Below are 16177 nucleotides of genomic sequence, written 5' to 3'. Positions count from 1 at the left end.
ACCAGAATTTTACATCATTCAGCTACAAAGGAGTCTTACCACTTACCTCACACTCTACCCAGTGTGACTCTAGCCCCACTCTTGTCATTACCTACACCGTTTGTCAACTACGTAAGTCCAGTTTCCATACAGCACAGGCCCTGAGATCTCTCAGCTGCTGAGATGAATAACCAGAGAGAAAACCTCTCAGATCCAAATCTGGTTAAGAACTCAAGAAGACAACAATCGAAAGGTAAGGACACTAAAAGCTCTAATTCAGTAACTGAGCAGGATATTGTCGGTGCAGAATTAAATCTTCAAAATGCTTCTGAAGATCTGCAAGGGAATGACAAGAACTACCACTGAAAAGATAAAGCAAACAGTAAGGCACACAGTACAACTGCTCTAGGATGTGAACTTGGGGTGCACATGTGTGGGAAAGAGTAGGGAATGATCTTATGTATTTTTCATTTGTGAGGATCGGAACTTGAAGCTGGAATAAGGTATTGTTTTTGAAATCTGAGGCCTAATTTACTCCGGCATTGTTGTAATTCATAGACCTTGCCCAAAAACTCATGGAGCATTATGCTTACTGACAGTTAAATGGTATATTGTGAAGAAGATTACAATGGTAGATATAGGTTTGTGGTCCATGTTTATACCTACAATTTCCCATGCATCTTTGGTTTTCTTGTATGTAAACTGTCTAAACTTTAGTCTTCATCCATCCATCCTTTCTCACTATTTCATTTGTCTCTCCACAAATTTGTTGTCATCTCTAGAGAAGCTTCTTGCTGGGATTTTGGGAATCACCTGCCTTGTCTTGACCTACATTGTAGCAAGAATGATAAGTTCTCTTCCCTGTGAGTAAATCTTTGAATGATTTTGAGAAATCTTTTCATTTTAATGATCATCAGTGCTTCTAAGCATTTCAAGTACGATGGAGTGGAACTTTCCTTTTCATGTATGCATTTAGACTAACTGTGGAATGCTTATTCGGAATTTCTCAAAAGTATCAATAACAATGATTGCAGAAAATAAACATAATTGAAAAACGCAAGTTAATTCTTGAGACTGACTGGCAAAATACTTTAAGAGATGCCGATGTTTGGTTTTTTAAGTTTTTGGATTGATTTACCCTCAACTCTTAATGATATTGTTAATTTTAGTAAATCGATTTCATTCCAGAATTTTCTAATCTTAAAAAGTACACCAAGTATCAAACAGAAAAACTAGAATTATTACAAGGATTAATTTTTATTTTTAGGTGGTGGAACAGCACAGCAGAACAATTCGTACCCAGTTACAAGAATCCAGAAATGTATGTAATGATTTTCATAGTTCTGATAGTAGTACAGTTTATATTTTGTCTCCATCTAGGCTGTACAAAATCATCATAGAGTTTGAGGGGAAACACATATTATAAAATGCAGAAAATAGACATTAATAAGTAATGATTATTGGAGAGTATTCCTTCTTATACAACAATATGAAGAAATCCTCGTTTAAAATTATCATACCTATTGGGTCCCTGGGTGGCTCAGTTGGTTAAGCACCTGACTTTGGCTCAGGTCATGATCCTGGAGTCCCAGAATCTAGTCCCACATCGAGCCCCAGCTCTACGGGGAGTCTGCTTCTCTCTCTGACCTTCTCTCTCATCCTCTCTTTCACTGTCTCTCTCTCAAACAAATAAATAAAAAACTTTAAAATTACCATATGCATAGATACCAATTGCTTCAAATTTCTTCCTGCTATGACACGATAAGTGGTAAATCATTATATAATTCCAAAAGAGTGGTTTTGTTCAGTGACTCAAAAAGACATGCAGATATGGACTTTTTTGTGTGTTTCCCTTTTACGGGCACATAAATTATGGGAGGGAAGCCTGACTCTTTTGGGAGTGTGTGTGTGTGTGTGTGTGTGTGTGTGTGTGTGTGTTTGCCAGCTGTGAGGGTGCATGGATATGTCATATACATATGTGTATACATATGAAAGTTGCAAACTTGCAAGTTTTAATATTCAAAGCTTTTTGGCTAATGTCTCATAATCCTTCTTTAGCTGATCCATGTGGTCATTGTCCAAAAGAGTGGATTACATATTCCAACAATTGCTATTACATTAGCACTGTCAGAAAACCATGGAATGAGAGTCGGTTGTCCTGTGCTTCTAAGAACTCTACCCTGCTCTCCATAGAGGATGAAGAGGAAATGGTGAGGTTTCAAATGTTTCCAGCTTTTATTAAAAGCTTATCATTTAATATTAGATTTATAGATATCATCCATATTATCATACATATTTCTTATTTATTTTAAAGTCTGTTACTATTCCATAGTTTGATTCTATGATATTTTATTATTTTTATACCTTTAATGTACACTTAATAATTTCTAGCTCTTGCTTTTCATAGAAAGCCATACTTCTATAAATGCTCTTCTGCCTAAAATAACCTTACTATATTTTTTACTACACATCATAAAAACTATATGACTGGAGCACCTGAGTGGCTCAGTGGGTGAAGCTCTGCCTTTGGCTCAGGTCATGATCTCAAGGTCCTGGCATTGTCCATCAGGCTCTCTGCTCAGCGGGGAGCCTGTTTCCCCTCAATCTCTCTGCCTGCCTCTCTGCCTACTTGTGATCTCTCTCTCTCTCTCAAATAAATAAGTAAAATCTTAAAAAAAAGAAAGCTATATGATTGTGCATATTAATCACAAAATAGTCAGAATGTAATTACAAATCAGATCATGAGTGAGAAGTTTAAAGTCTCTATTAGCTCTACCAATTTTAATGCTGTGAAATACCTTTGCTTATATTTGTAGTTTATATCGATGGAATCACACAGCATGCATTATTATATGTGTCTCCTTTTGCTCTCATATGATATTTGTAATCTGTCTATATTACTGCATTTGTCTATAGTTTGTGAATTTTCACTGCTGCTGTCTTATATGAATAGGCCATTTTAAAAACTATCCTCAGAAACTTACATCCTTTCTAGTATGTGGGTATTATGAATAATTATTTTATGAAAGGCTTTTGCTATGTGTTTTCCACATATTGCATTTATAATAACTTATTATACATAACTACATAGTATATAGTATATTTATGAAATGTAAATAATGCATTTGTCAAAAGACAATGCATAAATGGTACATTGTAAATTATGTTTACATATGATTATTATACATTTTCTTCTAAGCATTAGTATGAAAATGCATGGTCATAGATATGTGTGTCTTTCAATATATTACATTATCCCTACATTTATCTAATGCATTGTGTAAATACATTGTACAAAATAGTCCCTTGATCCCAAATTCAGAAGTCTGAGAAACATTATGACAAAAAGTTCTGGTGGTTATAGAACATTATCATTTTTCTGGAGTGTGAGTTATTAGGATATTCTCTTCGATGAGAAGGACTTGAATATGTCCTTTGCTCATTTCTCCTAGATGGTGTTTTTTTTTGGTCTTCTTGGAAGTCCTTATCATGTTCTAAATATGACCTCTTTTTTGAGTTTACAAGATGGAAATAGCTGTATATTACATTTTTACTCTCCTATTATAGTCTTTTAATGATCAGAATTTTAGTATTACCATGGTCCGATATATCATTTGGGTGTTAGTGATTATTTTGAACCTCTTTCAGAAGTTAGTCAAAGTTCATAAACATAATTTCCTATATTGCCTCTATCTTTTTTTCTTTCTTTATTAGTTTTTCGCTTTAATTAGAGTTTCTGATCCAATTGGAATTTACTTTTGGTGGTGTTGTATTTGCGATGCAGTGAGATAAATATGAAGATTATAGTTTTCTACATCATGAACCTAATTGATGGAGCATAATGTAAAGCAAAGTCGATCTTTTCTTCATAAATAACTTTATACATATATAGTCATATACATGTCCACATATGTTCTAATCTGCTTTATATAAATAATATAGATAGTATATACTTTATATAGATAAATATAAACACATGTAGCAGTCTTCACATTCTGTCACAACCCACAGCACTTTGAGTAAAATGTAGAGCTTTCCTTTCCTTGATGTCCCTTTACTGTATCTCATTTCTACTTTGTTTTAAATGTTTCTCTACTTACATTGAGAATTACATGAATGTTATCACTTTGCTTCAACTGATGATTTTCATTCAAATATCAAACAATTTAGACGCTAGAGTTGAAGCAATGTTCCTTAGACTTAATGATAGTTTTATACTTTCTTTTGTTTTCCCTTTCTTCCTGATGATCCTTGCAAGATTCCTTCTGTTGCCATTTAATTTCTGTTTGGATAATTCCCTTTAGCAGTTCTTTCAGAGTGGGTGTGGCGGTGACACTTTTCTTAGTTTTCCTTTATCTCAGAATGCCTTGATTTCCCCTGCATTCCTGAGTGATGTGTCCTTGGATAGTCAGTGGTTGATTGCAATAATGCACTTAGTGTCTACATTTTTGTTTGTGTGGGTCTTTCTAGTATGTATTTTTTTCTATTATGTTGACTAGAGAGATAAAACACATTTTGGGGCCTTTTGTCTGTGCACTTTGGTGTCTGTGGTTTGCTCACCAGTCTGGGATATGTGAGGCAAAGAGAAATTCCAGGGCGCTCACCCCCATGTCATTCCTTGGGGTTAGAGTACACAGTTCTGTCAGCTTTCTCATCACCTGTTTGAATGGTATGTTGTTTTTGGAGGAAGTAGGGAACAGTAGCATATCCTCTCCTTCTGGCTGGAATAGGAATTCTGATACGTAGTGGTTCTAATGTGAATGTTTCCAAGACTAATAGTGTTGAGCAACTCTCTCTGTATTTATTTGCCATCAATAAATGCATTTTGGTGAAGTATCTTGAAATATTTTTGTTATATTTTTACTTTTTGTTATCATATTTTGAGAATTCTTTATGTATCCTGGCAGCAAGTTTTTTATAAGATGTATTATTTGTAAATATTTCCTCTCAATCTATGACTTGTCTTTCCTTTCTCTTCAAAGCACAGACATTATCTTAAGGAACTACACTTCATCAGTTTGTTCTTTTATGGATCATGTTTTGTTTCTCTCTAAGAAATCTCTGCCCAACTTTAGGTCAGATATTTTTCCTAATACATCTTGAAATTTTATCATTTGCTTTATAGATGATCATTTGTTAACATTTTTGTATATGGCATAAAGTATATATTGTTAGTTTTGTTTGATACTAATCGTTTCCACATTTATTGTAACACTATACCTTCTCCATGGAATGACTTAGCATCATTGCAGAAATCTACATTCCGTATATGTGTGGGTATAAACTTTTCACTTTCTCTTCAGTTACTTTAATCTTGCATATATTTTTATAAAAAAACCTAAAAAAATCTTGTATATATTTTTATCAATCCATACTGTAAAATGTCCTTTTATAAATAGTAGGTTTATATTAGTTGTTTTTCAGAGTTATCATATCTATTCTAGATCTTTGGATGGCTGTTTCCTTTTCTATTTCTATCAGTCTAAATTTTTTTAATTAAAAATGAAAATTAGTTTTATCTTCTGCATCAGAGAAATCACATCATTTGGCCTTCTTTACTCAGCTAATGTGACAGATTAAGTTAATGGAATTTCTTTTTTTTTTTTTTTTTTTTTTAAAGATTTTATTTATTTGACAGAGATCACAAGTAGGCAGAGAGGCAGACAGAGAGAGAGAGAGAGGAAAGCAGGCTCCCCACTGAGCAGAGAGCCCGATGTGGGACTCGATCCCAGGACCCTGAGACCATGACCCGAGCCGAAGGCAGCGGCTTAACCCACTGAGCCACCCAGGCGCCCAAGTTAATGGAATTTCAAATGTAAATCCAACTTGGTATTGCTTCAATAAATCTACTTATATTGTAGTTCATTATTTTTATATATTATCAAAATCAGTTTAGATTGCCACTGACATGTAATTTCCTTTTTTTAGTATTCCAAGAAAATGCACACAACACATATTTTATTAGACTCTTTTTTCAACCTTTGTGGTTTTCTTTTTGTTTTTTAATTGAAATTTCATTTTTCTTTTCTCATAAGCATCTGGATATTCTGTAACTGAGTATGAAAAATTCTGTATTACAGATTAAATTATATTAGAAGTTAAAACAATTCTGATATTTTTATTTCCTTTTGTTTTTCACAAGTTGTATTTGGTAGGATACTTTCAATTTTATGTCTAGTTTTAAACATATTTACGTATTTTCATGATATTCTCTTATGTTAATTTTACTGCGGTATAATGTACATACAGATGGTTGCACATGCGATACATGCCAACAGCCAGCTGAATTTTCAGGTGTCACCATCATATGAAGGAGAAAATGAATATTACCAGCACTGCAAAATGCCCCTTTCATGTTTTCTCCTCCATTTATAAACATTTACATAAGTAGAATCATAAAGTATGTATATTTTATTTTTGGCATTTTCAGGGGACGATAAACTTGTGTGTTTCATCCATGTAGCTGCATGAAGTTGTAAATTGTCCAAACTCCTTGCTGCTCCATTGTCTGATTCTACTACAGTGCATTCAACCATGCTATTGCTAATGCTCTTGGATATGAGGGTATTGGTCCCCTTGGGCTGCCACGAGTTACTCTACTATTCGTACTTCACAGTCAGCTTTCAGCTTAGTATATGTTTATCACTTCTTTCTTCTCTAACTTTAATAGGCTCTTCTCTGTACAGCATCTTGAGAGGGAAGCTACTCGGATCATCCATTTTATAACATTCTTCCTTTTGAGTATAAGTGAGAGAGCTATGAATTGTGCACAAACACTATTTTAGTTCCACCTTAAAACTTTTGATATATTCTCAGTTTTGTGTCACCCAGTACAAGGTATTTTCACAGATTTCATTTTTGAACTATAAATATTTAAGAAGTGTGTCATTTTCCACATGTTTGGAATTTTCCCACATTTCTTTCTATTGTTGCTACTAATTTATTCCTTTAGAGAGAAATTGATTAGTCTTCAGAGAATATACTTTGGAAATTTTCCATCCTGCTGATGTTTGATCCCTATTTATGACCTAGAAGAATAATTTCTAAATATGTCGGTTTTGTCAAGCTGGTTCCTAGAGCTCTGACAGTCTTCCTTGGGGCTCCTGATTTTGTGACTGGATGGTCTCTCACTTACTGATGGAAGAGTTTTACAATCTCCAGCTGTGTTCATTGAATTGTTTATTTATCTTCCCAAATCTGTCAGTTTCTATTCCATGTGTTTAAGGGTTCCATTGTTTGGTGAATAACACATTTATAGTTATTTTATCTTCTTCTTATATTGACACCCTTAATGCATGAAATGTTTCTTTTAAGTTCTAATAGTAGTTCTTGTTTTAACAGCTACTTTGTCTGATACTTGAATAGCCATTTGTCCTCACTTATGGGGTTACCATTTGTATGATAGATCTTTTGTTGTTTTTCTTTCATCCTTTGTGCTTTCAAATCTAAAGTGTGTGTGTTACAGAAAGCATAATGATGGATCTTATTGTTTTTTTCTTATTCAGGAAGACTATTTATATCTTTTGATTGGAATATTTGTTGAATTAACATGAATTTATTATTTTGATAATTGGATTTAGGTCTCCCATTTTGCTACTCATTCTATGTCTATGTCTCGTTTTCTTCTTCCACCTGATGTGTATCCCTTATCTGATACATATGTAGAAGTGACATCACTGAATAATATGGTATTTTATTTGTAATTACTTGAAAAAATGCTGTACTATTTCCCATTGTGGCAGCACCAATTTATATTTCCTCCAAAGGATTTCCTTTTCTTCAGATCCTCACCATTATTCTCTTATGTTTTTTGGAAAAAAGCAATTCTAACAGGTGAAAGTTGATATTTTATTGTGATTTTGATTTGCATTTCCCTGATGATTAATGATTTTCTTTCTTGTACCTACCGGCCATTTCTATGTCTTCAGAAAAATGTTACTCAGGCCCTGTGCCCATTTCTGAATTGGATTATTTTCTTCGTTTTCATTGCATTGGTTGAGATATTTATATCCTTTGGATATGGGTCTCTTATCTGATATGTGGTTTACAATATTTCTCCTGTTCTGTACTTTGCTCTTCCAAATATTTTTCAACTTTTTTGTTCTTTCCTTTGCTGTGCAAGTGCTCTTTAGTTTAATGTACTCTGTTAATTTTCTGCTTTTTCTTTCTCATTCATGAGATGAATAAATTCTGTTATTCCTTCCTCAATTTCATATATTTCTTTCTACTGTATCTCCAATTTTCTGGAGAGCTAATGAAATGAATATTCATTCAGGTGTATAATGACAAACTAAGAATGTCTCTGTGGTTTATTCATATAGTTTTATTTCTCTATTGATATTTCTTATTTGCTATATTCCTGCCATTAAATGTTCATTAACTTATCTGAACTGTTTACTTTATAATTTCCATATAATTTTTTTTAAGATTTTATTTATTTATTTCAGAGAGATTGAGAGACAGAGACAGCACAAGCATGAGTGGGGGGGGATGGGCACAGGGAGAAATGACTCCCCACTGAGCAGGGAGCCCAATGTGGGGCTTGATCCCAGGACCCTGGAATCATGACTTGAGCCAAAAGCAGCAGTTTAACCAACTGAGCCACTCAGGTGTCCATATAATTTCCATATATTTATAAACCATAGTCTAAAATACTGTCTTCTAATTAACGTAACACCTTATCCCAGTAGAAGTTTATATTGACGTATGCTTTCCCTTAGCATAGAAGACATTTGTCAGTGACTTTCCGTGTTCTGTTTTTTGTTTTTGTTTTTTTAGGTATTTTTGGTAATACAGTGTAAATAACACTCGGTCTGTTTCATATTCTTAGATTTAAGTTTTTTGTAAGTTGCATACACTATACTGAAGGATCTTCTCCCCTATAATCTGTCTGCTGATATTTTTGTTCACTGTTTCCAAATTCTTATTCTTTATTTTTATTTTTATTTTTTATTTTTTTAAAGATTTTATTTATTTATTTGAGAGAGAGAGAGAGAGAGAGAAATCACAAGTCGGCAGAGAGGCAGGCAGAGAGAGAGGGGGAACAGACTCCCCGCTGAGCAGAGAGCCCCATGTGGGGCTTGATCCCAGGACCCTGAGATCATGACCTGAGCCAAAGGCAGAGACTTAACCCACTGAGCCACCCAGGTGCCCCTTTATTTTTATTTTTAACCTACATGCCCTGGTGATTTTGTAGCTTAGATGAAACCCACAAATTTTTTAAAAACTGTGTTTAAAGACTGCATGTCAGTAGGGCTTGTACCTTCAGCCATGTGATGTATGAATGTGTGTGTGTGTGTGTATGAGTGTGAGAGGGAAGTGCTCACAACTTGAATATCAATTCTCAAGTCTCCTTCTGCTTTCACTTTCTGCTGGCTCATCTTGGTCTCCTCTCCATATGCACATAATTTTTTCCATCAGTCAGGAGTGTGTAGAAAGCTCATGTCAACTCTTCTGTTGTATTTTCACTAACAGTATTTTGCCATTGTATTTATGAGGGTCACAGTGCTTGACAGAAAACCACAACCTCTGACTAGTAAACATATGGGTTTTCCTCATTCATTAACAACCAAAATCATCACTCTGAGCTGAACAGTCAATGGGCTTTTTCAGTCCCTTCCCCACTGCTGATTGAGTCTCCCCTGTGGCACCAGCACCATTGCTTTCTGCAGCTTCTCCAAATTGTGAACTACAAGCTTCTGGATCACTGAGCTATGGTGGGCAGGCAAGGAGGCATGGTAGCAGTTCTGGGCAAGAAAACTACAGACGTGCTTCTTTTCACATGAATCTCTAAGAAGTGAAAAACTCTCTAAGAGTTTTTCAATAATGGATGGTTCATAAAATATTATTAACATTTGATAAATTATCATAACACTGCATTTGTCGTCTTTTGTAAGGTTTTCCTATTCATTTACTCCACTAAGATATTTTTATAACATGTTCAGTGTATAACACTATATTAAAATGTGAAATATTCTATAGAATCTATAGAAAAAATAACTGTGGTTATTACAAATTCAAATAAGAGCTTTTATTTGACTTCTAAAAAAATTGTTTTCTCATAGTATTTGTTTGGCTTCCTCATTCGTTCTTCATGGATTAGTAGAATTTCCCAAAATATCAATATTAATCCATCTCTGTATCCAAAAGCCTCTGCCTTCATTCCTAAACCGTAAGTTTCTTGACAACTTTTGTGTTTTATGCCTTAAGAGGACTAATCTTACAAAGAATATGTAAAGTATGTGAACAATCCTATAACACAATTGTTAAAGTGTTTCCATAGCAGAATAATATGGGAAATATTCAGATTCAGATGTACAACCATTAGTTTAAATAAACTGTTTATTGTTCAAAATGTTGTGATTTATATTTTTAAGAATAATAAGATATAATTCTCTGTATTTCAGGTCATCAGTTTTTTCAGCAAGTGACAAGAATTGTCCATTTTTCAGGTTTGACTCAAACATAAGATCTTTTGAAAACTGCTTAGATCTAAAAATACATGTTTGTAAGCATTAGGCATTTTAGTTACCCAATTTTGGTATAATGCTATCTCACCATCTATAAAGAAGATATTTTTCATTTCTTCAAAAGGCATACAATTTTCCCAGATACTTTCACATACTATTTTTAAAACAATTTTTGGTTCACAAGAAAATTGAGAAGTACAGAGCTATCCTCCATTGTCCCTATATGCACACATGCATGGCCTTGCCTGTTATCAGCATCATTCACTAGAATGATTCATTTGTTACCAAAGAGGAATCTACAGTTTGCATCATAATCATGCAAAGCCCAAAGTGCACCTGACACCCTTTGGTGTCAAAGAACAGTTTTTCCATCTTAATTTTATTAATGTAAAAAATACATACTCAGGTACATATTATACATTTCTTAAGCTTTTGTTATTTGTTAAATAATAAAGTACAAGTTATAATATGAAGTACTGTTATTGTGAAGTCTTCAATAAGATCATCAATCCACTCATATTTCCAAGTGAATTGATTTATCCTGCAAATAAAAGTTGCAAATAAGGGGCTGCAAATAAGGGTTGAACAACCCTGGGTGGCAAGATTACCCAGAAGAATTGACTCAGGAACAGAAACCAGAGGAAGACTGATATAAACCATTATTATCATTTGTAAGGGACAGCCTACTAGAAGGAAAAGCTATTAAAATGAAGAAAATAATAAAGAATTTCTTAGGGTTAAAGGAGAGTACCCAAGGGAGAGATCCCTGGGAAGCCACATCTGCTCTCTGAAGATGGGATTTAGATGTCATTGAAGACAATGGGGCCACACCCATCTTCATGGCAGACATGCTCTGTGCGTTGACCTGGGACAGAGCAGCTCCAGAGTCCACAGACTGAACTAGGTAGGGATGGATCTCAGGCTGTGACTGGCAGGCGGGAAGAACCCCTGTTAGGAGGCACAGAGCAGAAGGGCAGGAAGCTTTGACTGGGACTGGCCACAAGTACCTGCTGGAGGCTGAATACACAGGACTTTCTGCGTGCATGCAGCTGGCGACAAAGCCATAGCGGCCAAACACCCTGAAAACACCATGAAATCAGTAAGAAGAGCCTTTTCTCTTGCAGGGTCTCTCTCCACTGCCTTTATTAACAGAATTTAGCCTCATGTGAGCTGACAAGGTAGAGACTTTATAGGATCCTGCTCCATTATCTGAGAACAGGGCACAGAGGGATGGGTAGATTTAGAGCTGAGAGTACTAAATTGTTAACAGGCACTCAGGGTTATAATGCAACAAATACAAGATTGCTATATAAGAGCCATTCCCATCTGCCCCACGTCCTCAGAGAATGGAATAGACACTTTTCTTCTGAATCACTTTTAGTCCAGCACTATAAAAAATTAGGTTCATTTTTTGGTAGAGTTTGGTTTCTTCTCAATCATTAATAACCAGTATCCTTCACTACTTTTTCTGGTGTGATGTTTTCCTTACCTGGAGTTCAGATATTTTAGAAGACATCTTGTTTTATTAAATTCTCCAAGTCCCCACTTCTGTTGCCCTTACCCAGGCCAAAAACTGCTTTAGTCTAAAAAATAAAATGTTAAATAATGAAGAAAATAAGAATAAATTTAAAGATATTTGTGTGAGTTGAACAGTTTATTATTCCCATAATTCAGGAATAACTTTAGTAATTTGATAATGATTCAGATATTTCTACCTTAGTTCAATGACAAGAGGGAGAGAGATTGAGCTCCATTATTACTTGCAAAAAAATTCATACTTCATATACATGTATCTCTTTGAAATAGACACTTTTTTTGCACGTATTATTTTTTTTAAGGTTTGTTATTTGTTTATTTTGCGTAGAGAGAGAGAGTTCAAGCAGGAGGAGCAGCAGTCAGAGGTAGAAGCAAGCTGCCACTATAAGGAGAGCCAGACAGGAGGGTGTGGTGCTCAATCCCAGGACCCTGGGATGGTGACCTGAGTTTAAGGCAGATGCTTAACTGACTTAGCCACCCAAGTGCCCCTACACATATTCTTTACACTCTCTGTACTGATTTCTTGTACTCTGACTGAGAAATTATACAAATATTCAAAATCAAATTCATATAATATGTAAATGCTAGCTGTAACAATTTGCTGACATTGTGCTCAAACAACCCAAGATTGCAATGATATTGTAATGTAAGCATTTATTTGTCATTGACCAGTTTCTGCTTTGGTTGGGTTTTAGTTGATCAAGGCTTGGCATGTATGGGCTTGGCTCCAGACTACAACTAGAGATTCAACTCAGATCTTTTGGATGTATTTTATTCTTAGAAGAGGAGCTACCTGATATACATGACATCTTAGCAGAGGTTAGCGGCTAGGAGATATGTGCTTCTTTTCTTTTTTTTTTTTTGATATTAAATATTTTTAATTTAATTTCTTTTCAGTGTAACAGAGTTCATTGTTTTTGCACCACACCCAGTGCTCCATGCAATACGTACCCTCCATAATACCCACCACCTGGTTCCCCCAACCTCCCACCCCCTGCCCCTTCAAAACCCTCAGATTGTTTTTCAGAGTCCATAGTCTCTCATGGTTCATCTCCCCTTCCAAATTTCCTCAACTCCCTTCTCCTCTCCATCTCCCTATATCCTCCATGTTGTTTGTTATGCTCCACAAATAAGTGAAACCATATGATACTTGACTCTCTCTGCTTGACTTATTTCACTCAGCATAATCTCTTCCAGTCCCGTCCATGTTGCTACAAAAGTTGGGTATTCGTCCTTTCTGATGGAGGCATAATACTCCATAGTGTATATGGACCACATCTTCCTTATCTATTCATCCATTGAAGGGCATCTTGGTTCTTTGCATGGTTTGGCGCCCATGGCCATTGCTGCTATAAACATTGGGGTACAGATGGCCCTTCTTTTCACTCCAACTGTATCTTTGGGGTAAATACCCAGTAGTGCAATTGCAGGGTCATAGGGAAGCTCTATTTTTAATTTCTTGGCTGGGTTTCTTGTTGATATTCTGGGGAAGGGGCCTGTTGTAGTGATTCTCAAATGTCTTTGTCCCAGGCAGAATTGCAGGGCCCTTACCAGGGGCCAGGCTAAGTAATCCGCTCGGGTTTGCTTTCGGGAGCTTTTGTTCCCTGAGCACTTTCCTTAGAGTTCCGGAGGATGGGAATGAAGATGGCAGCCTCCCAATCTCCAGCCTGGAGGAGCTGAGAGCTCGGGGTCCTGCTCCGCGGTGCGCCCTCGGAGAAAGGCCCCCAACCGTCCCCGTCTCCCTGGCCTCTGGTCATGCTTGGAGGAAAGCGCTCAATCGCTCACACTTGGAGAAAAGCACCCAGTTACTTCCATTTCCGTGGCCTCCGGCTGCGCTCCGAGCTTACCCAGCCTGCGACCAGTTCAAGGTAACCCTGAGCTGAGAGCTCACTCCTTGGCTCTGTCTCTATAGCCAGCTTCCCCATTCTAATACCTGCGAATTCTGCAACACTCAGACACCCCCGGTCCTTCTGTGACCCTGCGGGACCTGGGGTTACACTGACCCCACGTGAGCTTCCCCCCGGTTTAGCCTCTGGAGCAATGTCCCTCCATGGAGCAGACTTTTAAAAGTCCTGATTTTGTGCTCCATTGTTCCGCCGCTTGCTGGGAGCCGGCCCCTCCCCCCGTGGTCTATCTTCCCATCGCTTTGGATTCACTTCTCCGCAGGTCCTACCTTTCAGAAAGTGATTGATTTCCTGTTTCTAGAATTGCTACTCTTCTTCTCTTTGATTTCCTGTTGGATTTGTAGGTGTTTGCAATGGTTAGATAAGCTGTCTAGCTGATCTCCTGCTACCTGATGTCATCTCAGCCTGCTACTTCTCCACCATCTTGACTCCTCTCCTGCTACTATTTCTACATCTGATGTCTCCCTCCACTCATTTTTTCTTCATTTACAATCCCTCATTCATCAGCGTTCTGTTCCTTTCTATGCTACTCATATCCAAAGTCACACCGGCCTTCCTGGGCTGTTAACAAAAGGTAATGAAATAGCCGATTCTCTGGTTTTCTCACCTTTTCAGGAAGCCTCCAATTTTCACTCTCTTACACATGTTAACCAAAAAGGACCTCGGCACAAATTCCTTATTACTAAGGAACAAGCAAATTCTATTGTCCACTCCAGCCCTTCTTGTGCTGCCATCAGTCTGCCTACACAGCCAGCGGGTATCAACCCACGAGGCATAACAGCCAATGAGATATGGCAGATGGATGTTACTCACATCCCTTCATTTGGGAAACAATCTTTTGTTCATGTCACTATAGACACATATTCTTGCTTCATATGGGCTACAGCTCAAACAGGAGAAACTGCTGCACATGTTATTAGACATCTCCACTCATTTTTGCAGTCATGGGAATGCCTAAAGCCATAAAAACTGATAATGCATCTGCTTATGTTTCCACTAAGTTACAATCCTTCTTTAATCTATGGAATATTAAACATTCCACTGGCATCCCATATAATCCTCAAGGACAAGGAATTGTAGAATAGGCTAATCAAGTATTAAAATGACAGCTTCATAAACAAAAAGAGAAAATACAAGGTCCTCCTCAAGAGGTATTAGCACAACTTTTATTTACTCTTAATTTTTTGAATCGTTATGATAAAAACACTGCAGCAATAGAAAGACATTTTAGTAAACAAAAACAAGACAAAATCTATCCTCCAATCTGGTGGAAAAATATTACTTCTAATCAATGGGTCCCTGGTAACTTAGTTACCTGTGGAAAGGGATATGCATATGTATTACCCAACGAGGCCGTTGAGCCTGTATGGGTGCCCTCTCATTTCATAAAGGTTCATCATGAGCAAGAGGAAAAGATTCGGATTCGAACCGGTCCCACTGATCATCAGCTTCGAGAGTCTCACCTTAAAGAATACTCGAATCACGATACCTGGGACAGACAGAGCGAAGATTCCAACTTGGGGCCAGATAAAAAAAGCTGACCAAGAAAGCAGAGGAAGTTCTGGAGAATGAGCAGCATCCTTTCACCCCTAACAACGTGGCGATAACTATGATGGCTCTCATCACGGTAGCCGTAAGTCATCCTGGATGTTATGCACAAATAAATTACTTACTGGGCTTATATACCGAATCCTCCCCTGCTCTGTCCAGTAGAATGGGGAGAAGATATAATACCAATTTATTTGAATGCCTCAAAATGGGTACCTGGAATTTTGGATCCTGTATTGCCACTATTGCCCTTAGAGGAGGGCACAAATATGAATCTTACCTTAGGATATCAAAATAGACCAATATGTATTGACAATCATTCCAGTTGTCTTATCCCTAATGATCAAAGATGGTTGGTGGACTTTCCTACTGAAAATTATCTGACTAAAGTTCAGTTACATTTACTCTCCACTAAAGGATTCCTAGCCAATAAATATCAGGGTCCTAGCTGTAACACAGCAGCACCCCCTATTCCCAAATGCAAACTAACACAAATGTGGTCTGATGAGGGAATTCACCCTTTATGGGAGGATTATCGAGCTTCTCACCCCAGTATTGTTATTAATGATTCCTATGGAATTGTATGGGACTGATCTCTTAAGGGGATGACAGCCACCAATTGCACTGGGAGACCCTGCGCCTCTCATCAAAATTTAAAATGGCAAGTTTTTGATGATCTCATTTCACTACAAACCTTAACCTCAGGATATGCACCTCTGGGTCTGGCTTGGACAAGGACTT

At 36.7% G+C, this 16177-nt stretch overlaps 1 protein-coding gene across 1 annotated transcript; it reads left to right on the top strand.

The window, feature by feature from the left end:
* Window positions 1-162: 162 nt before the first annotated feature.
* Window positions 163-15429, top strand: LOC308347060 (NKG2-C type II integral membrane protein-like; the record flags this gene model as incomplete). Its single annotated transcript, XM_080810223.1, has 5 exons — window positions 163-343; window positions 1247-1300; window positions 2038-2189; window positions 14504-14645; window positions 15200-15429. 5 exons carry the CDS (start codon window positions 163-165, stop codon window positions 15427-15429), a joined length of 759 nt encoding a protein of 252 aa, XP_080666349.1.
* Window positions 15430-16177: the final 748 nt, after the last annotated feature.

The sequence above is a fragment of the Martes martes genome (genome assembly GCF_963455335.1).
Source record: "Martes martes genome assembly, chromosome: 8".
Classification (NCBI taxonomy): domain Eukaryota; kingdom Metazoa; phylum Chordata; class Mammalia; order Carnivora; family Mustelidae; genus Martes; species Martes martes.
The sequence above is the reverse complement of the archived record's forward strand: the minus strand, read 5'-3'. Positions and strand labels throughout refer to the sequence as shown.